We start from the raw sequence: 21,231 nt of genomic DNA, 5'->3' as shown, positions 1-21,231 counted from the left end.
CTGTTTGAAGCCCATGGGTTTGGTGACTGCTTGTTACCTAAGCTAACCTCGCCTCTCCTGACTGATACTGCATAGTATGGATTTCCCCATTTATTTTACTCAAATGCCACTCTGCTACTATTTAAGCGATATGCTAAGAAAAAAAGATTAGTCTTAAAGATACGGAAAGCATTGATTATTTTACCGCAACTGAGTGTAGACAATCATGTAGAGGACCATTAACATAGCCGGCCTCACTGCAAATCTCTGAAAGTCCTGCTTACTAGTGTGGTTCTTGGCTGGCATCTGGGGGCCTGGATTTGGGGAGAATTCCCAACGCCCCAACAGGACTCTATGTGCCTAACCTATAGGACAACGTGATTGATGATGAACACCGGCTTTCTTCCTGGGAGGCCAGAATTTGGTTTATGCGAGGCAGTCAGTGCCTACATGATCAGCCTCTCAAGAAAGCTCTAAATCTCTAGAGGATTTTCCTAGAGAGCAGTATTTCCCACATATTGTCACAAATTTGTTGCTGGTGGAAGTAACCCCATCTTCTGTGACCCCACTAGAAGAATCACAGATAAACACACCATTTCCACTAGATGTTTAACCCTCACCTTTTCTCTCTGCTGACTTTGCTTTGTGTCAGTTCACTGCCTTCCTTGGGACAGAAGTACCAGTGATCTTGGGGACCCCCAACACAACACCAAAACTTTAACTTCACTTGTGGGGAGGAAGGTGGGCAGTGCCTATGCTTGTGAGAGCGGTGTGAACAGGTAATTCCTTTCTGTGTGAGGCATATCATTCTATAAAATAATCTACTTCCACTGCATCCATCTTCTTCTTAGGATCGCAAAACCCAATGACTAGTTAAGAAATGTACAGCCTTTGTACAGCACATTTGAACATTTACCAATCACCCCAAATTTGTCCTAAATATCAACAAAGTGTTATCTTGGTTTAGTTGTGTTGCAGTCTTTTCTGAGCAACAAACTGTGGGGAAAGTCTGTAAAAACACTCAAAGTCCAAGACAATTTTATTTTAAATGAATGACTCACTGCTATGTTAGTTTTATAAGGCTTTTTTTTAACTTAATTTAAACAAATACTTCTCCTAGAAAGGTTATAGATCACCAAACTTTGTTGATAGACTTATACATGAACCTAGAGATTTTTGCTTACTTTTTAAATTTTTCAAGTGCAATTCTTTCTTACACAAACACTATTGATTACTATTATCATTTTAGCCACTTTCCTGCAAATGTATAGTATGCATCCACTGTCTCTTCTTGTGATGTTTCGTTTAATTCCTTATTTTAAAGCAGAAACATTAGCTATAAGTGTCTTGCAATATTTCTTCCAACAATAAAATGAGTAGAGAAGTCATGAAAAAAAGAAAGAAATGTACGGCCTTCACAGTACGTGGCATAAATACCTCCTTTTTCTAGTTCAGGAGTTCTCCACAGCATGGGAGCCAGATGTGCTCTGCTGTAAATAGGCCCCCAAGGCTTTTTATTGAATAGTAAATAAATGCACGTCTGCACAGGTAATGCTTTAACTGGAAACACAAACACCAAAAATCAAAGGCAAGGAAACCTACCGTAATTATCAGCCGCTGTGTCCAACTTCTCGATCCGGATGCTCTGCGTGACTTTTGGACAAATTTCAATCTCTTTATACAGCTGCAAATGACCAAGAAGATCTAATTAGGGTTTCATTCTAAAGAACTTCCTAGGAATCATCATCATTACAGAAAGCTATTTTTTCACAACTGATACCTGAATACACATTCACACCACACCAGAGTTTTTAAACCTTTTAGAAGTCAGAGTAGAAACACAGATCTTCCATTCCCCACCTTAGCTCTGTATATCTAGTCTCATTTGAGATCCATCACAGACCTGAAAACGAATGCTAAATTAATCAAAATAAAAATTTCTGGTACTGGCAGGGATCTATTTATTAAAACTAGGAGGAGGGTAAAAAACATTGGCGTGAATTTCATGAATACAGGGGAAATCTCTATGCATCTCTTCCTCTCTCTTCACACACCACTTTACTTGAAAAATTCATGATAGTACCACTAGGTAGACATGAATAGAAACAGTGAAACCGACCACTAATTATGTAAATGGAAAGTATTCTCTTTTAACCAAAGAAAACTTAAATACACAAATTAATCCAGCCATATGTACACCCAAGAGAGCCTAGAAAAGGTTTTCTGTATCTCAGGATAAAAATAATATATACTTTACACATCAAAAACATTGTCCTTTAATTGCTATTTCATTTTCATATATCTGGACCTATCATCTTCAAGACAAAAACTTATAAAGTTCCAACTATGTGTCTTTGCCTCTTATACTCTATAAGACAGTATGATCTCCATTTTACAAATAAAAAAGGCAAGACTGAAGAGGAAGTAATTTCCGCAATTTATAATTCCAGCATGTGCAGAGCTGAGATTTGAATCTAGGTCTTTCTGGTGCCATTCCAGAAAGAGTAATGCATTAAGGGTAAAACTGACTGGGATTTTATTTGTATATTTCAGAAATATTTCATCCAAATAAATTCGCAAATTAAAAATCAGTTACACTAATTTTTACTCCAGAAAATATACTCACCGAAATTATAAACACCAAATTCTTTAAAGTTTACAATGTTTAGCTTAACTCATACAGTGCTCAGTGAAACATTATCCACTGCATTCTCTTCAATTTAGTTGGAGCCTGGGCTTTATTTTTCTAAGATTCTCAAGAGCCAAACTGGTCCCCCAGATGGCAGTATACAACTGTTTGTCCTAATGGTCTCTGCAAAGATCCCGTGGGACACTGTACACCTCTGTGAACCATCATCTTTGTTATTCTTTCCTGATACCACCTACTTTCCTTTAGAATTGTGCAAGTCTTTCAGCCTTTTTCTAATCTCAGGCACCTTGATATCATACAGACAGGCCCCTGGGCCACCCTGCCTTTTTTTAGGTGGGTTAAAAGCCGAGTTTACTAAAAGTTCCAGTAAAATATATAAAAACTGGGAAGGGGGTTTGGAGATGGGAAAGACAGGAGGGAGAGGAGGGAAAAGGAAACGAAAAGGGTCAAGATATGGATATGGTACAGTTCTCCATGGAGAAGTACTTCTTATGAATCACCCATATGAACACATTTTTTTTTTTGGTACCAGGGATCAAACTCGGGACCTTGCACTTGCGAGGCAGGCGGTGGAACCACTGAGCTAAATCCCCGGGTATGAACACATTTTTTAAAAAAGAAAAGTCTGTGATTAAAAATATTTTTTCAATGCAACCACAGTATCTGGAGCTAGAAAATTTGAAATTCAGTTGTTTAGTACATAAATCCTTTTAACAGCGAAGTCACACATATTTACTTTCTTGATTAAATCAATGTAGTTGCACGTTTTCCCCCTTTTCAAAAACTGGAGAAAAACACTGGATTGTCAGAAAAACTGTGCTTAGTGAGGCACTTGAGTTCTTATGAAATCATAAGCATTTCTTCTTCTGTCTTCTTTGGGTGCCCCAGCCCAAGCCACCAGCACCTGTGGCCTCTACTACGGCTCCTTGCCTATGGGCCCCGTGGGCTCATCTCTTACATCCCCTTGCCTCATGTCAGCCGCAAGAGCCTGTTACAGCAGAAGCCAAACACAGGCATCTCCAGGTAACTGTGGGGGCCTGGCTCCAGGACCCCTGCTATCCCAGAATGCTAAAATCCACACATGCTCGAGTCCCTTACATAAAATGGTATCGTATTTCATATGACCCAAACACATTCTCTCATATAATTTAAAGAATCTCTAGCTCACTTATAATATCAAATACCACGTAAATGCTGTGTAAATAGTTCTTACATTGTGTTATGTAGAGAATTATAACAAAAGAAAGTCTGTACGTGTTCAGTACAGATGCAACCTTAAAGACTCTAGCTACACAGAACCAATCACCAATAATATATTTTTTCCCAAACACTCTCCATCAGCAATTGGTGGAGTCCACAATGTGGAATCCATGGATGTGGGGGCCAGCTGCAATGTCCCTTCTCTCCTGAGAATTCCCTCCCATTTGGCCCCACATGGCCCCTTCTACATCCTTCTTTCTTACCTTCTGCACTCGCCCTCCTCAGATAGCAGGACAGCTACCTCCTCCCCTGCCTGGGTCTTGGCCAGCTTTGTTCCCTCTGCCTAGGCACTTTTTACAAAATACAGTGATACCTCAGTTCACAAATTGCAAGTAAAATACAAAGATGCTTGCAATTCAGTTACAAGCAGAATTATGGAACAAATTTTTCAATCAGAATTGTGGAGTTAAGTTACCTCCAAGGCTCACCCTCATTTTATTCACCTTTCTGCTGCAATGCCCTGCCTAAGCTCCAAAATATCCCCATGTCTTTCAACCCACTTGTCCCAACATCGTTTTTCCCAGCTTTGACCGTTCCCTGTCATTGACATGTTCTTATATCCCTCTCTGCAAACCTGAGTAGAGGTCCAAACAGGAGCTAGGTTCTTTTTTTATTTTTATTTTTTGGTGTGTACGTGTATCCCCAATTGCTAGAATTGTTAGGTCCATGTCAGCACACAAATGCTAAGTAGTTGATGAATGTATAAATAAACAAATCAATCAGTGCTTCTGTGGACTCTATTCCCACCTGTCAATTTCAGAAAAGCCCACGCCTCCATAAACTACAGCTTGGCTCATGATCATTTCATGGGGTAGACCAGATAACCAACTAATCATGAAAAAGTAGTCAGAAGGGCGTCACTCAGAGTTCCTCAACTAGCAAAGCAGATCAACAAACAACTAACTATTCCTAGTTACTTGTAAGCAAGAGACTATGCTGGCCACCCAAATAAATAACTAGACCTTCCTATAAGACCTTTCAGATTTAATACAAACTTTTGCTGATACCTATTTTTAAATTTTATTTTTATTAGTCCACGCTTGAAGTACATGACGATTACATTCCTCAAGGGGAGTTGGTACACGCACATAGCACATCTTGATTATTGTTCTCATTCTCTTCCCTCCCTCCATCTCCTGCTCCCTTTCCTTTTGCAAAAGATCTAGCTCCCTATTTCCTATTAGCTATCTTTTATTTTGTTCTTTATTTATATTTGGGTTTCTCGTGTAAGAGAAAACATGACATATTTAAGCTTGTGTGTCTGATTTATTTCACTAACCTAATGGTCTCAAGGTGCATCCATTTTCCTACAGATGACTCGTTTATCCTTTATGGCTGAGTACTACCCCACTGTGTATAAATACCACACTTTCTTTATCTTCATCCTCTCATCTGGTGATGGACATGCAGGCAGCTTCCAAGATTTAGCTATTATGAATTGTGCTGCTATAAACAGGAGCATGTATGGGTCGCAAGATGGTTTCATAAAACAATGATGTACAATAAAATATTTGGAGGAGTCATATTTACATGTGGCATTTATGGCTTCACTATGCACTGTCCTTCAGGGCATCACCATGGGAAGCAGGGGACCTAGGGAAACATTCATGGTGTGGGAACTGACACCTGTTCAAAAGGAACAATACATCCAAAATCTGCAAACTCTCAAAAACATCCAGGAATGCTGTGTGTTCAGAAGGCCCCTACCCTGGAGTGATGTGACACCCAGCCTAATGCAAAAAGAAGGATTTAAAAAGAGGAACCCATGGATAGGATTCAAGTGGTCTATGAACTTGGATGATGAAAATAAAAAACTATGTATTTATAAACCTTTGACTACAAGTCAGCATTGCCTTCAATCATAAATAGTTTAGGCAACAAACAGCATTATCTGTGTCTGTGACTTTGTCATGAAGAGAAACTGCAGTTATTTTCACATCACATACTCGTATCTCATAATGTGGTAGCTACTAAACCTACTGTCAGGTCTTGTAATTTCATGAAGTAATACATGAGCATATATATTATATTATTATCTAGAAATTTTGAAATATTTCTTATACCTATTTCACTCTAAGCCACAGGCAACTCTTTTTTTCTATTTCGGAGAAGGGGTTTAGATGGCTCACCAGGCAGCCACAGCAACCCAAAGCACAAAACAGTTAAGAACCTTGGTAAAAATGGAGGTACGTACTCATGTGAGCAAATCTACAGCATTTGCTTCCTCAGGGCTCTCTGGACTGCAGACTTCCTGTAACAGGGTAAGAGAAACACCAGGGTTTCCCTGTACTTCGTGCTGTTTTTACCAAGGCTCTAATAGATATGTAGCAATTGCAGAGACAAACAGCTCCAGCTGGGCACACCCTAGTCTCCTACACTAGATGGTAACACAGGTCAAGGATAAAAAAAGTCAGTAAAATGTCAAAAGATACAAATAGCTCAAGCATCAATGCTGTCTTCGTATGCATTACAATATGAGGGACACAGGTCTAATCCCTGTAACTTAGGTGAAAAATTCAGTAACCTCAAGATATAAAGTGTACGATCTAATAGACACTCCAGCAAAAGCATTCTCTCTCCTTGTCTTACTCTTTCTGGCTCCTGCTATCTCCATCTCTCTCTCCCCGCCTCTCCCCTCTTTCTCAAACACAGGATCTCAGTAGGTTGCACAAGCTGCCCTTGAACTTCCAGTCTCAACTGATCCTCCTGCTTCAGCCTCCCAAGTAGCTGGGACTAAGGCAACCACTACCACATCCAGCTAACATTTCCCGTTTAAAGTAAAGAAAAAGATTCTTTCCCCTTTACTCGTGGAGCATGAATACTGAATGCTTTTCTCCATGCCAGAGAAGGAATCTCTCGGCTCTACCAGCAACTCTGGGAAGAGGCGCTTCCTCTGTCAGCACTTGCTAAAGCGGTGGTTGAAAATGTACCCAACCTTTCATCCTCTCGCATTGCATAACACGATAAGGCTGTGACTCCAGCACACCCTCCTATGCTTTCCTAAAAACACTTAAAGGGGACTGCAGTAACCTCTGCAGATGACAGAAATGTTCCGCATCGTGACTGCAGCAGTGGAAACACAACTGTACACATTTGTCAAAACACGTTGAGCTGTGTGCTTCAAACTGTTGAGAGTTTTATTACATTCAAAGTGTTCCTCAGGAAAGTTGACTTAAAACATCGTTTCCTACTAATTTTTAAATCATGCTTCCCCTTTCCAAAAAAGAGAACATTTGGGTTTGGATTTTCAGTTCTGCTCTGGGTGCCAAGGCTCTGAAATCATCCTATGAGCATCACACACCCTCGAGCAGCCCACGCCCCTGAGTGATGACTAAGAAGACAGGGAGCAGAGCAGGAAAAATTCCAAACAGAGGTGCCTGCTCCCAAATCTTTCTCTACTGGAACTGCAAACTGTACAACCCAGCTAATAAAAAAGGGACTTGTCACTGGTTTATCACAACAACAACCATTAGCATCTACTAAGGATCCAGTATCTCTTTTTTTGTTGTTTGTTTTTGGTCCCAGGGATCAAACTCCGGTCCTTGCGCTTGTGCAGCAGGCAGCGAAACCACTGAGCTAAATCCCCAGCCCAGAACCAGTATCTCTTAACTTGCAGAATCCTAGAAGTTAAACATTGTCATCTCACTATTTTCCTGATTCCATGTGATTAGTGCAGTAAGAGCAATCTATAAAGCCAGGGCTGGTTCGGAACCCAAATACTGTAAGTCTGCTCCAAACTCAAACACACACAAGTCCCCACAAATCTATACATACAAGTCCAACATGCTGGATAGATAACGAGATGGCAGCTTTCTTCACCACAAGATTTGTTTGTTTGGGTCTCACTGTGTAGTTCAGGCTGGCCTTGGACTCGCTATGTACCCCAGCCTGCTCTCAAACTCACAACAATCCTCCTGCCTCAGCTTCCTGAGTGCTAGTACTCCAGGCATGCACCACCATGCTCAGCTAATCACAAGATTTGATCCACTGGTTTCAATATCCATGTGGGTATCACACAAAATTGGAGTTAGTATTTTTTTTCTAACAATAGCCAGCTCATCTTTGAGTCTCCAATCTAAAAATAAAAGACTGTCCATGCTACAAGGCGAGTTAGCAATCACGATTAAAATTCCCTCTGAAAGGGAGTCCTGGGTTTCAGTGTCTCCTGATAGTGCAGCACTGATCCTCAGATAAACAAAGGTGACATTTGCACTCTGGAAATATTGTGATAAGTCAGGGCATGTCCACCAACTTCAGAGCTCTGAAGGCAGCTCATTTGTTTTGTAACTTGTTCCACTCCACCAGCTACAATTAACACAAGTACACACATAATTTGAAAATAATCTCCCACAGAATGCACTTGGACAAGAGTCATAAACATTACCAGCTCGTAAATGTCCTCTTCAGGCTGCGGGACGTAGAACTGCATTTTGTTTTCTATTAGAAATTTTAGACGCAGGTAATGAGCAGAATGGTCCAGCTGATGTGTCTGGGAGAAAAAGAAAAGACAGAGTCTGTTCAAGAGCAAATAGCAAGGAGTAGTTTTCCACCAACAGGGTACCGCACCTCCGAAGAACAAGCGAGATTCATTATGGGAGGCAGAGTTAAGGCTTCTGTGCCTTGGAAAAGGTTTGCACCCCTAACTCGGGATTTGTAGTCATTTCCATTGGACTCATCCTATGATTCGGTGACCACCTCTGTCACATTGTTACTTCTCCTTGTTTGATTCACTGTGCTCCTCCACACTGGATTTCCCAACCAAAAAGCCTCAGAGCAAAGAAGCCCTTAAATCCAACTCCACACATAACACAGGAAAAGTGACCAGAAAGCTAGAAAAGTGTTTACAGTAAAAAAAAAAACAAAGCTTCACTCAAGAAAGGTTTTGTTTTTTTTATTTTATATTTTCCAAACCATTTGGGGACACCAGGCAGTTGTTTAACAGCTCATTTGCAAGGGGTCTGGCTGTGGATAAACCCTGAGGATGGCAGTCTTATTTATATACGCAGCAAGCGACATCCTCTGGGGTAGAGCGACAGGCGCACGTCCAACTCTGGGAACATACTGAGTGCTCCGCTCGAGGGAAACAGCTCTGAAATAGTGACTCAGATTTCCAGGGCTTCTCCTTTGGTCCAAGATGGGGCAGTGGGATTTTGTCTGTTTAAAAAATCATGCTTGACTTAATTTTGGTAAACAGCAAATATGGGTTTAAAAATAATCCTCAATATATAGTCATGAAAACATTGAGTAAAAAGTAGGAAAATGCTCTTCAAAAATTTCATGGCAACATGAAAATATACCACCAGAGAGAAAATATTGTAATTGTGGGGGGCTTTTTTCATTTTTTTGTGTGTGTTTTGTGTTTTTAATTTTTGCAGTTCTGGGATGAAACTCAAAGCTTCAGGCATGCTGATCAAGTATTACCACTGAACTACATCTCCAGCCCTCAAACTGAGTAATTTTTGAAGAATGTTTATCTTTTAAATATACATCCTAAAGCACCAATATATACATGATAGGATGGATAGAATTGGTTTCCAAAATAATCCAGACTGGGAGGACAGAGAGAGTGAACGAATAAATGAAACTTGGTTTGATAATTATAGACTCCAGGTAATGGATACATGGGATTTATTATATTATTCTCTACTTCTATATACATTTGAAATTTTTCATAAAGTAAAAATAAACTCTCTTTACTTCAAAGCTCTACTGATGAGAATTATCTCAAAATAAGTGAAATAAAAAAGATTTTTTTGAGACAGTGTCCTGCTGTGTAGCCCAGGCTGGCCTCAAACTTGTGGCGATCCTCCTGCCTCCATCTCTGGAGTGCTGGGACTAGAGGCATGTGCCACCACACCTGGCTTAATGAAGTTATATTTTAACTGGTTCAATAGTCTTCTCACCTGCTCTAACCTCAGCAGCTAGGGATTCAATCTAAAGTCTTCACTCTGAGTTAATCCCCAGTCCTTTTTTATTTTGAGACAAGGTCTTGCTAAATCACAAAGTTGCCCGGGCTGGGCTCAAACTTACAACAAACACTGTTGCCTCAGAGTGCTGGGATTATGGTCATACTATATGTGTAGTTTTCTTAAGACCAAAGTGGCTGCATTCTAATACTATTCTAATAATACTAATTAAATCATATCTACCTAACAAACTCATAAGGGTTCCAGACACTGTCGATGTAGAGCAGAAATCCAAGCATGCACACAGTCCTCAGGAACGTGGTCATGCAAAAATGTTGTGCACAACACGGCCGGTGGGAACTGGGGGTTTGGTTTTTTGAATAAATACATAAATGCAGGTCAGACATCTTGTGTTATCACCAGCCAAAAACAGTTCCCTCTGAGCACCCAGCAGGGTGGTAAAGAAGTTTTCTATCAGTGATTCTCAGGAACCCCCGACCTGCATCGTACTCCCAAGTAATTTGACAGCCTGAGGTGCACAGTGGAGAACACAGACACCATTCAGTGAGCCCAGTCCCAGGCACCTGGCTCAAATCCTCTCCGGTCTGTACCCGAGACCAGATGCTTTTGTCTGACAGACCCAGGACTGTTGAAGTCAAAGATATGAGGGTTTGTGGGCAAGCCCAGGGAAACATAAAACAGGGAAGTTTGGGGCATGCTACCCATTGCTCGAAAGAGAGCCACCAAGATAAATGAACAATAACAAAATAGCAATATTTAGGTTGATAATGATAAGCGAGGGAAGTTTCCCTCAGAGGTGGGGGAAGGGCTGCAAATGCTTCCCACCTACCCAGGTCCTCACGGGAATCTTTAATTAGAAGCAGAACTTTCATTCACCATCCGTTCCTGACTTAAGGCAGAAGGGAATGAGAAATCCAATTTCATGGGGTCCTAGTGACAGGAACAAATCAGCTTGGAATCCTCTCATCATCATTAATAAAAACTTGGAGGATACTACTCTAAAACACTCTGCCACTTAAACAGACCATCTTCTGGAAATCAGGCCCAAACAGCAGCCTCACCTTGGAAAATTCTGGTAACTGAAACTGCAGTGTGAAAGACAGGATGCCCTGTCAGGTACCAAAAGACTTCAGGTGGACCCTGTGCAGTCTGGAGACCCCCAGTACCCCTTCCATGCTACCATGCTGACACTTTTGCCTCTGTACAGCAAGGGTGCCTTGCTTATGTCGCTTAACGTGGCACCAAGAAAAGAATATTGACTGTTACAGTGGTAATAAGGATACTTCGGGCCACATCCCCACTTGCATTTTCCAAACTTCAATAATTCCTCGGTAATTTTAAAATGTGATAGTGATCACACGCAACAGACATAAAAATTAAAATGGTTTGACTTGGAACCTAAGAGCCCTGAGCTGGGTCAGTAAATAGTTATTCTAACAATGGGACAATGGTCCAACGTACCAGTGTGCCTTCTCATTTTGGTCAATGTTTCTGAATTATGAACTCTCATAGTTAGAGCTGGTCTAGAATAAAGGGCAAATCCTAATGAACTAATTAAATCAGATCATCAGAACTCTCAAAAAGTATTTTGTGTTCCTCAATATCAAAGCAGGACAAACAACCAACCAAATTCACAATGCATTTTTGTGCAGAACAAACTGCAAATGTTAATGAATATTTTAGGATAGTGATTCTAAATTTGTGATCTGCTTTAGACTTATAAAACATTCAAGAGAAAATTTCCTAACAAGAAATTTCATTAGAAAAAAATTGAAATAGTACAAATTTGCTTTCTAGCATACATTTACTTAAGTTACTTAGACAGCATTTGATTCATTTTGAGGCAAGGCAGTTATAAATTGTACTATAACATAAATATTATCATAGAGCAATTTTTAGTTCAGTTGGCATAATTTTTTAAAATTGGTGTCTTACATAACTGCCTCAGGGGAAGAAATAAGAAAACACAATGTACATCCTTTCAGTAAATAATATGAGCCATTGAAATAGATAACAATTTATTGTCATAGATCTTCTAATCCATCATGTTTTGTTCCTCTATTTCTCTTCATTTCTGTGAAACTCTTCTGGGAATATACAAACATGCAGTTGCTGAATACAGAAACCCACACACATTCACAGATACATAAAGTGTTACTGCAGAATTCCCAGAGATTTTTTTTTCCCTCATCTTCAAAGTGACCTTTTATTTCTTAAATGCTAGTAGTTGTTAGGATATGCAAAGCCATAGTAGACCAACACAGTGAAAGCATGAAATAAAACTGACATCATGGTCATAAACATGTGAACAGCGTCAGTGAGTATGAATGAAGGGTTTTTGCAATCATAAGCATACATCCAAAACCTATAGATCAACATAGCTACACACTACATTTAGCAACAATCATCATAGTAACATCTGTAACATGAAATGTAGATCTTGAAACATTTACTATACCAGAACTTGACTGGTGATCGGATGGCAGATGGCAAACTGATGGGAAATGATGTAGATCAGAGAATAGGAAAGAGAATGAGCTGAATGCAAGAGACAGAAGAAAGAGATTGATTATTAAATATTAGAAAAAGCATCCATCACTGACGCTGAGCATGACAATTACAAAATAAAAGACATGCATTCTTACATTTTTGTTTTCAATTCCTCCTCCAAAAACATCAACAAAAACCCCACTCATCATTATATTAGGTCATTAATAACATGTGGCACGGTTACCACATTATCTCTTTCCTTCCACTAATTACAATGAAATGTTTTCCAAAGAAAAGGCAAGCTTACAAAACCCCTGGTTCTCAGCACACCATGTAATTTATCCTCCATAGATGTTCTCCCAGAGACCATCAGTTTCTTAAAGTGCGGCACAAAAGTTTTCTGTTTTTAAACGCATGAGATGGAAGCTTGTTTCACACCATATTGTCTTTGTCTATATTTCTATGTTTTTGGAAAAAGAAATAGAAACCTAGGGAAATTTGGGCAGGATGACCTTTCATTGTTAGAGAGATCTGCTGTATTTTGGTGAGGCCACCAGAAACCTTTCAAGTGAAATAAGCACATAGCAGTGATGGCAAACCTTTTGTAGCTGTTATCAGCCTGCTGCGGCATGTGTGCCATAGGTACACCACCACCATTATATGGGAATAGGTCCACAGTATTACTTAAAGATGATACCTAAAGGGCAGTGGCGAAACTATCCTTCATTCCCTTAGTTTCTACCAAAGTTAAAGTTTAAAAAGTACTTAAAATTAGCCAACCATTCACTGCCCCATTCACTCATCAATTTTCCACCAATCAGTGGTTACCAGAAAACCACCGTTGCTTAATCTTTGATTCCTGATGGAGCCTAAAGCCGCTGCACACAGAATGCTCGAAAGCCATGCTGCCCCTGAAATCCCCAGCTAGAGGCTGAGTTATGCAGAAAGGCCCGAGTCCTACTTTGAACACTTGGGGCTGTAGGTCTGAGAATAACTACCACTGCTCTGCAGAATATTAATGGTTCTCTAAAGAGTCACGCGCATCTCTAAATAAAGCAATGCAGAAATCCTCAGTAGACCTATTTTGTTAAGTAATTAAAATGAAAAATTATGAAGAGATACATTATCTTCCAAAGCTAGAACTCACGTACGTGGAGGAATCAAAGTATGAAAAGCAATATCACTTATTTTTAATACCTATGTGGGAGCTGATTTTAGCTTCTCCCTGAAACAAGTAACTGTTCTACTTTTCCTCTGCATACAACTATTTGAAAGGCTGATTTGAGCTGGACTGCTCCATTTTCCCCACTCACAAAGAGCCATATTATTTTTCCTTTAAAAAGGCTCAACTATTCTGCTTCTTTAGAAATACAGAAAAATATTTAATGATAAATATTTTATTTTATTTATAATTTATTTTATACCTATTTAAATATACGCATAAGCTATATAAATACTATAAAAATATATAAATAATATAAAATACAAACTACAGAGGCAATTGTCAAGGTAGTGAACATTATTCAGTATTTACAAATCATGTTTTGCATGAAGAACTCTTAAAAATATCATTTTATCCATCCAACTCCTTTTGGAATAAAATTATGACAGAAAAGTTTTTTTACTTTCCTTTCTATTTTGCGATAAGGTCCCGTTATGAAGTTCAGACTGGCTCTGAGCTCACTATGTAGTGCAGGATGGAATTGCAGCAATCCTCCTGCCTCAGCCTCCTGAGCGCTGATGTTAGGCATGTGCACCACCATGTCCAGCTACTCTTCCTTTTGCAGCCAGTTCATTCCCCTAAGAATATAACCTAGACCTCCTGAGCCTGATGAACTGGGACAGTCAGAGGGGACAGCCCCAGGTTTCCAGCAGCCAGATTAAGGCTCAGTCTCTCCTTTCCCAGTAACCGTGACCTAAGCTCAGGCAAATAGCTAAAGCTCTCTAAGCCTCCCTTTCTCTGTCTATAAAACAGGGAAGTAACAGCTCTTCCTCGGACTGGTTGTCACTACCAAACAAGACAATGATGCTATTTGTTACAGCATTAAAAGTAAAAACAAGCACTGAGAAAGACTCCTTTCTTCCCTCTCCTCCTGCCCTCACTCAGGGGCATTCATCTATCTGGTTGCCCTGCAGGGAGAGAAATGAAACCAGGGTGACCTTGAAAAAGATGGAGCTATTTCTACAGCTGAAAGTTAAAGCAGAGGAAACAGGTTGAGGCTCCTTCAGTGTTCACAGGAAGAGGGATTTCTCACCATGAAAGTCAAACTTTCACTCACTTCATTTATTCTCTACCTACAAGAAGCCTTGTATCAATCACTGATTCAAGAGCAGGTTACAAAAGAGTCCCCAGGATATGATGCCATTTAAATACATGTGTGTGTCTTGTGCAGGAAAAAAACTGGAAAGACAAACATCCAATGTTTAAAATGGTTATTTTGGATTCTGCAAGTAAGGTGCTACGTGACACATCCGTGTAACGTTTTGTTCTTAAATTGTCTAAAATGTGTGCATGAATGTCCTCGTTGCGAATCTATCACACACACTCATTGAAAGAAGCTACTTAGTCAAGTTCCTGTTCTTACAGAGGGGAGGGATTCACTTCTGTTACTCAGCATGTTATCGCAAAGGGATGCAACACTGCTCCGAATTGGCATGCAGATGCAGTCGAGGGCCCCCTGCTCCCATGAGACTGTGTCTCCATCTGCACCCGACGAGATCCTCCCACTCATTATGATCCTTTCAGGGAACCAACCTAAGTAGCTCCATACCTTGCAAATCAGCTCCAGGGTGTCCCGTGCAGTGTCCCCCGGCCGGACAACCGTCAGGGCTGGCTGATTATTAGGCAGACAGAACCAGGATGGAGTGAAATACTCATGGACCCAGATGTCACAGTCAGGATTGTGCTGGTGGACGCTAGGTAAGACCACTTCTTTCTCCCTCTGTAATGAGAGGTAAAGTCAACAGGAGGGCACCAGACCATTTCCGACAACCTCAGGCCCCTCCACAGCATCCAAGCATTATGTGACCTAGCAAAACAGCTCAGAGCAGAAAAGAAGCCAGTGTGGGAGGCAGGGAAACCCCTGGAGAGACAGCAGCTACTGAGAAAGGAGCTCCATGGCACAAAACAGCCAGGGAGGGTCTCACTTCAGACATGGGGAAGACTCACACCCGGCCCGCGACGTCGGTAGGCAAGCTTGGCATGAATGAAGGGCTACTGAAATCCGGATGAATGCAACAAGTGCGCCACCCATTCAGCTGAGCTTTATTGTTATTATTTCTTCCAAAAACTTGTTTTAAGTTTTGTTTTGTTTTGGTACCAGGGATCCAATGTGGGACCTTGCACTTGTGAGGCGGCGCCAGAACCACTGAGCTAAATCCCCGGCCCTTGTTTTAAGTTTTGAGTAGATAATTCCATCAACAAGAATATCTGCCGTGTGAACTTTATACGGCAAAACAACGAGGCCCCAAGGAAATTGTTTCATGAAGCTAATGCTCTACCACTAGACAGTGAGAAGGAGAGTCATTTTTGCGCTCTCATTGGGTATCTAGCACAACACTGGGAGAGAGACAGTCGCTACATTTCTCAGATGAAGTTCCAAGGGCTTCACAAGCTCAAATTATTGCATGGGTTCTCTTATACGAAAAACCCAAAGTAGGAATAAATTAAAGAGCAAGATAAAAGCCAGATAATAGGAAATAGGGAGGTAAATCTTTTGCAAATCAGTCAAGAGGACAAGGGATACACAGAGGAAGGTGGAGTGGGGGTAAGAGGACATAAAAAGAATGAAGATGTGTTCAGTACATGTACTACCTCCCCGCAATGAATGTAATCACTGTGCACTGAGAACATATACCAAACAAAGAAAAAAGATGGGCCACACGGTAAGATAACTTAGAGGACTGTCACCCTCTGTCCTCTGTCACTCTGAGGACTGGGAAGTACCACAAATCATGTGAATGGGGAACTGTTGTTGTATTTAACCTAAGGGATAAACCTAAGCCTGACAAACAGCCAAAGGAGAAAATGCCCCACAGGGCCAGGGATTTAGCTCAGTGGCACCATGCCTGCCTCACAAGCGCAAGGTCCTGAGTTCTATACCCAGTACCAAAAAAGAAAAAAGAAAGAAAGAAAAAGAAAATGCCCCACAGATTGATGAAATATTAGGAGACCAGCAAAATAAGTAAGGAAAGACTTATGCTAGATTTCGCCAATATAAACATACTATTGATGATCAATGAGCATTAAGTAATGCATTCATTATTGGTTTATGACCAAGCCTCTGGTAGACAAATATGTATCTACAGATTACCAGGAACAAGGCTGATGCCAGTAAAGTACAAGAGGAAACAAACTTCCAGATAAAGACTAGGAGGTGGCAACATAACCATTTCCATACATTTAAAAAACACAAAACCCACAGGATCCAACAATGGTGGGGGGGCAGGAGGGACATTTCAGCAAAGGCCACTAAGCTAAAACCACTTGTGGAAGACTATTTCAGGCCTGCCTTTGAACACTGTTGCTTTTGCAGATAAGTCAGACCCCAGAGAGGGAATTGTCAAAAAGCAATCAACTCGCCTACATCCCATTAACGATAATTGGAATCTCCCCACTGCTCCCACAGGCCACATTAAATAAGTGCCCTTAGCATCGGATCTGCCCAAATTGTGCATCTAAACTGCTTTTTGTAAGCAAGGGATTCCAACAGAGGCAGGGAGAAGAAAAAAAGAGGAATCTTGACAAAAATGAAATACTGCAAAAGCTATACAGAAATCCAATGAAAAATCTTTGGCAGTTTCACCATTCTGTGTGCAAGAGAGTATATCCCATTACTAAAGGTGGGTAATGACTGTAATCCTAGCATTCTGGGAGGCTGAAGCAGGAGGATTGCAAGTTTTAGCCCACCCTGGGCAGCTTAGTGACTTAGCAAAACCCTATCTCAAAATAAAAATACAAAAGGGCTGGAAATACAGCTCACTATGTGGGTCCTGGGTTGAATCCCTAGGACTGCAAAACAAAAATGTCCAATGATGCCATACAAGATGCACTGGTCAACTTCAGAATGACCGAGTAAATGTCAAAAACTGTGCTTGGAATACATATATATATATATATGCACAACAATTTAATTTCATCAAATCTCAGTACAGGTGCTCCATGGTTGGGTATTTCCAAAGACAGCTGTCTTTGTATCCTGGATGGCACACAATCCATGAGTAGTCTGGCTTGGAGAGAAAAGGCTTTCCCTCTTCATTCTTCACCCTCTCCTTCTAGAAGCCAGAGCTTCCCAGCACACTCTGGCTTCTGAGGCTCAGCTCCTTCTAGAACCCAGGCTGAGCCACTGCTCAGTGATGCCACTGGGTTGCATGGCAACCAAGAGCTGAGTTTGGTCATATTGATCCTGAGTCTGAGAACCAGGGGGGCTCTTACCAAGGTCATGTTATCAACACAAAGAAAGGGGCTGCTGACATCACTATTAGGGTCTTGAAACCTAGGGGGTGCCCATTCCTTTAGAGGCTTAAAAAAGTGGCCAAGGAAGGGAGAAAAAGTAAGCTCTTTTTAGGCTTTCAATCAGAGCAGGCTGAAAACCCCTATGAAATCCAAGCAAAAGGTTGAACCAAGTCTGTGAATCTTTAACTGAATACTTAACTTGGGAGGCAAGTGTGATTTTAAAAAAGAACATACTATCAGAACAGTTCTTTCAAATTAATGGGAGCAAAATAGCATGTGTGGGCAGACAGGGAGGGCAGTAAGACTCACCTCTTGGGAATAAAAGTTGTACATAAAAAGGACTTAGCAATGACATAAAATATTCAGCTAACTGCAAACGCACATTTTTCTCATATTCTAGCTGGAATCTTACACCTCAAATGGTAAGGATGGAAAATGTTATGCCAGCAAGAGAACATTCTTATTATCACGAAGTTTTAAAAACAAGATGATTTCCATCTCACATTGATCTGTTACATAACTTTCCAAAACTGATCATTTTGGTTTTTATCTCGAGTCTACTTAATTTTAGTATCTCAAGAAACCAATGCGTTGGGCATGCGCTCGGGCGTGTGTGGCACTTTTAGAAAAGGAACACGTGTTTATTTTTACCTTGCCATCTGGAACAATGTCATCAAATATTCCCTCTAAAGATTTCTTTACAGCATCAGTTCCCTCTCCAAACACCTGCACATACAAAAGTATCAGTTTAAAAAAGAAATTTGGGCAATGGGGCAGATAAAGCATGGGAAGGAGATGGAAGATGGACAGAGTTATTACACTTTACAGCAGTTTTCAGATACTCCCACATCAAATCCCAAAGCAGGTAGCAGCATTTACAGCGGCAGGCTGTGAAAATCAAGTCCCTGTGTATCCATGACTTCCCCACGTCTCTAACAAATCAAAACCAAAGACATGGTTTGCATTTGGATCGGGATAATTCATCTAAATTTAGAGAAAGTAAACTCACAAAAAGCAATGAAAAATTTCTGCCTCATACACTTGATCAGATGCTTTTATGTCATAACCGATTTGCTTTTTACTATTACCTTGAATAGAACTTGAGAAGAGACAGTATTTATAGTATTTTTACCAAACATGGGAGAGAAGTCTTTTTTATTGAAAAAAAAAGAACGTTGTCAGCCAGATGCAGCAGTACAACTATAATCCCAGCTACCTGAAGGCTTAGGGGGGAGGATCCAAGCCCAAGGTCAGGGTGGTCAGCTTAGTGAAGGAGCATGCGGGGAAGAGCTCAGTGGTAGAGTGTCCCTAGGTTCTAGGCCTAGTGCTAAAGAGGGGAAAGAACTAGGTGACTGTCTATCCTTTGAAATGTTGAAACTCATGATAAGGTATTGATGCCGTAGCTAATCAGTGCCCACACACAGGGACACAAGGAATTTTATTTATTGCTTCCAAAATGAGCATGTACTATTATGATGATATAACTGGTTTTTGTTTTTTAAAAAAAGGCTTTTCCTCCAATGTAAATGAAGTATTCAGAAACAATTTTGGGGGGCCAGGGATTTAGCTCAGTGGTTCTGGCACCTGCCTCGCAAGCACGAGGACCCGAGTTCAATCCCTGGTACCAAAAAACAAAAGAGAGAGAGAGAGAGAAACAATTTTTGTGCATTTCAGAGTACTGAATTAATGAATAAATTTGTATCAGTCTGTTTATGGCTAAGCAAGAAGGTTTTTTTTTAAACTCTTACTTTAAGAAAGAATTATTTATGTATTGCAATGTTCTTTTTTCTTCAAAAGAACATGAAAGATTCTCTAGGCTTCATTTAAATTCAGGCATACATTTCAAAAACAGGTTGAGCACAGCCTGGTGCTAACAGCAGAACCACACAAACCAAGCATTTTGGTGGGACACAAGTCCATACTGGGAGGTGCAGACCTGCGTGCAGAAGGAGGCCGGAGTCACCAACAGTGACTGAGGAGGCACAGGAAATGACATCAGCATCTCCCATTGGGAGGGGACAGATGCCCACTGCTACCGCCCTCCTTCTGCAGGTGAGTAGCAAACCTTCACACCTCTTAGGTGCTGGGTCTGAGCACACACTGACTGTCCTCCAGGCAGAAGCTTCTTCTGATTTACACAGAGCAAACCCCATGGCAACAAACCCTACATCCTACCCTCCCCAAAGAGCACAGAACAAACTCCAAAGCCGTTCAGTCTCATCCCCTTTTATCATTTGCTCATCTGACTCCTGCAGGTTCCATAACAACAGCAACAAAAAAAAAAAATCCAGATTTAAACGATGAGTATGTCAGGTAAGGAACTCAGCACATCGGCATGCAGGACTAATCCCTTTATAAACTTTATTTCTTCAGGAAACTAATAGCTGGAATTCTCAGCGAACAGGGCAGGATCTTTCTGTGAAGTTAGTCATCACCTTCTCATTTTGCACAGCCATGGGGCATGGGCAGGTCACGCTGGCCATCCTGGTCACAACTTCCCAAATGCTCACTAACTGCCCAGCCACTGTGGCTCACAATCTGACTTTCTCCTTCTTCCAAAAAGACTGTAAATGCTCATGCGCCTTTCGTCCCTGAAATCGAAATTTCCGGTCCACTTCTGATTGACTCAGTTCTCAAAGTCAAAGGAGAAAGGTGACAACAACAATGGAGGTTTCCCAGAAGTAACACCAGCAAAGGAGCCTCAGCTCTTTGTAAAGAAGGAGGGTCAATGAGGAAGAACAGGGCTGCAGCGTGCCGTTACCAGTGTCCCGCACTGCATGGTCGAGGTTGTCCATTAGGACAACCCTTGTATCTGAGCAGACATGGCCAAAGCAGGGAGTGAGTGCTCCCAAATTACAGCTCCTTCTTCCCATAGGCAGAGGAACTTCACATTTAATGCCAACCCCAGAAAGTCAAGGGCAAAGAAACAATCAGATCTCCCCAGAGGTTGCCTTTGATCTGGTGCCAGAAGCAGCTTCAGGAGGCTCAGTGCTCAGGTGCCCAGTGGCCTCCTCGCGGAGCCCTGCTCTGTCTTGAAGGCTTAGGATGAATTGTGCACTCTCAGTAGATCTATAATTATGGAGGATTTGGAAAGGATGCAGGTGGGAGACTGGAGCTTGGTGATAGACTAATAGCAGAGTTCAGTGTTACGGGTGTACATTATCTATGAAAGTGTCTAGCATAACTCACTGCTTCGTGTCAATTAGCCGACCTAAAATAACACTCGGAGTCAATAAAGGAACACACACACGCACCCCAACTGGGGTAGCCATGGAAGCAGTCTATATAGAGTTCCTTGTCATCCACTCTAGAACCTACCTGATTGATGCTTGGGCGTCCTTGCTTCTTCTTGGAGGTAGTGTCCAGACCCCAAAGAGAAGAAAACCTGCTCCTTCTCTTGCTAGCGGATCTGGACATGGCCTGAGTACGTCTCCTCACTCCGGTTTCACCGGTACGCGCTGCCACCTGAC

At 41.2% G+C, this 21,231-nt stretch overlaps 1 protein-coding gene across 10 annotated transcripts in view; it reads right to left on the bottom strand.

The window, feature by feature from the left end:
• Tiam1 (TIAM Rac1 associated GEF 1) overlaps window positions 1–21,231 on the bottom strand; it is a 384,121-nt gene that overhangs the window by 64,783 nt on the left and 298,107 nt on the right. For all 10 annotated transcript variants that reach the window (XM_087213203.1, XM_004842270.3, XM_087213200.1 and 7 more), the window contains 5 exons: window positions 21,080–21,226; window positions 18,413–18,487; window positions 15,078–15,248; window positions 8,274–8,378; window positions 1,582–1,663 (listed from right to left, as the gene is read on the bottom strand). In XM_087213203.1, the coding sequence (XP_087069329.1) occupies window positions 1,582–1,663; window positions 8,274–8,378; window positions 15,078–15,248; window positions 18,413–18,487; window positions 21,080–21,226 (580 nt within the window). The remainder of the gene's footprint in view (window positions 1–1,581; window positions 1,664–8,273; window positions 8,379–15,077; window positions 15,249–18,412; window positions 18,488–21,079; window positions 21,227–21,231) is intronic.

Source organism: Heterocephalus glaber, unplaced genomic scaffold (assembly GCF_053883595.1).
Source record: "Heterocephalus glaber isolate CG9 unplaced genomic scaffold, H.glaber_assembly_v1.0 deba00000122, whole genome shotgun sequence".
Taxonomy (NCBI): Eukaryota; Metazoa; Chordata; class Mammalia; order Rodentia; family Bathyergidae; genus Heterocephalus; species Heterocephalus glaber.
Note: the sequence above shows the minus strand (reverse complement) of the source record. Positions and strands in the feature narration are given on the sequence as shown.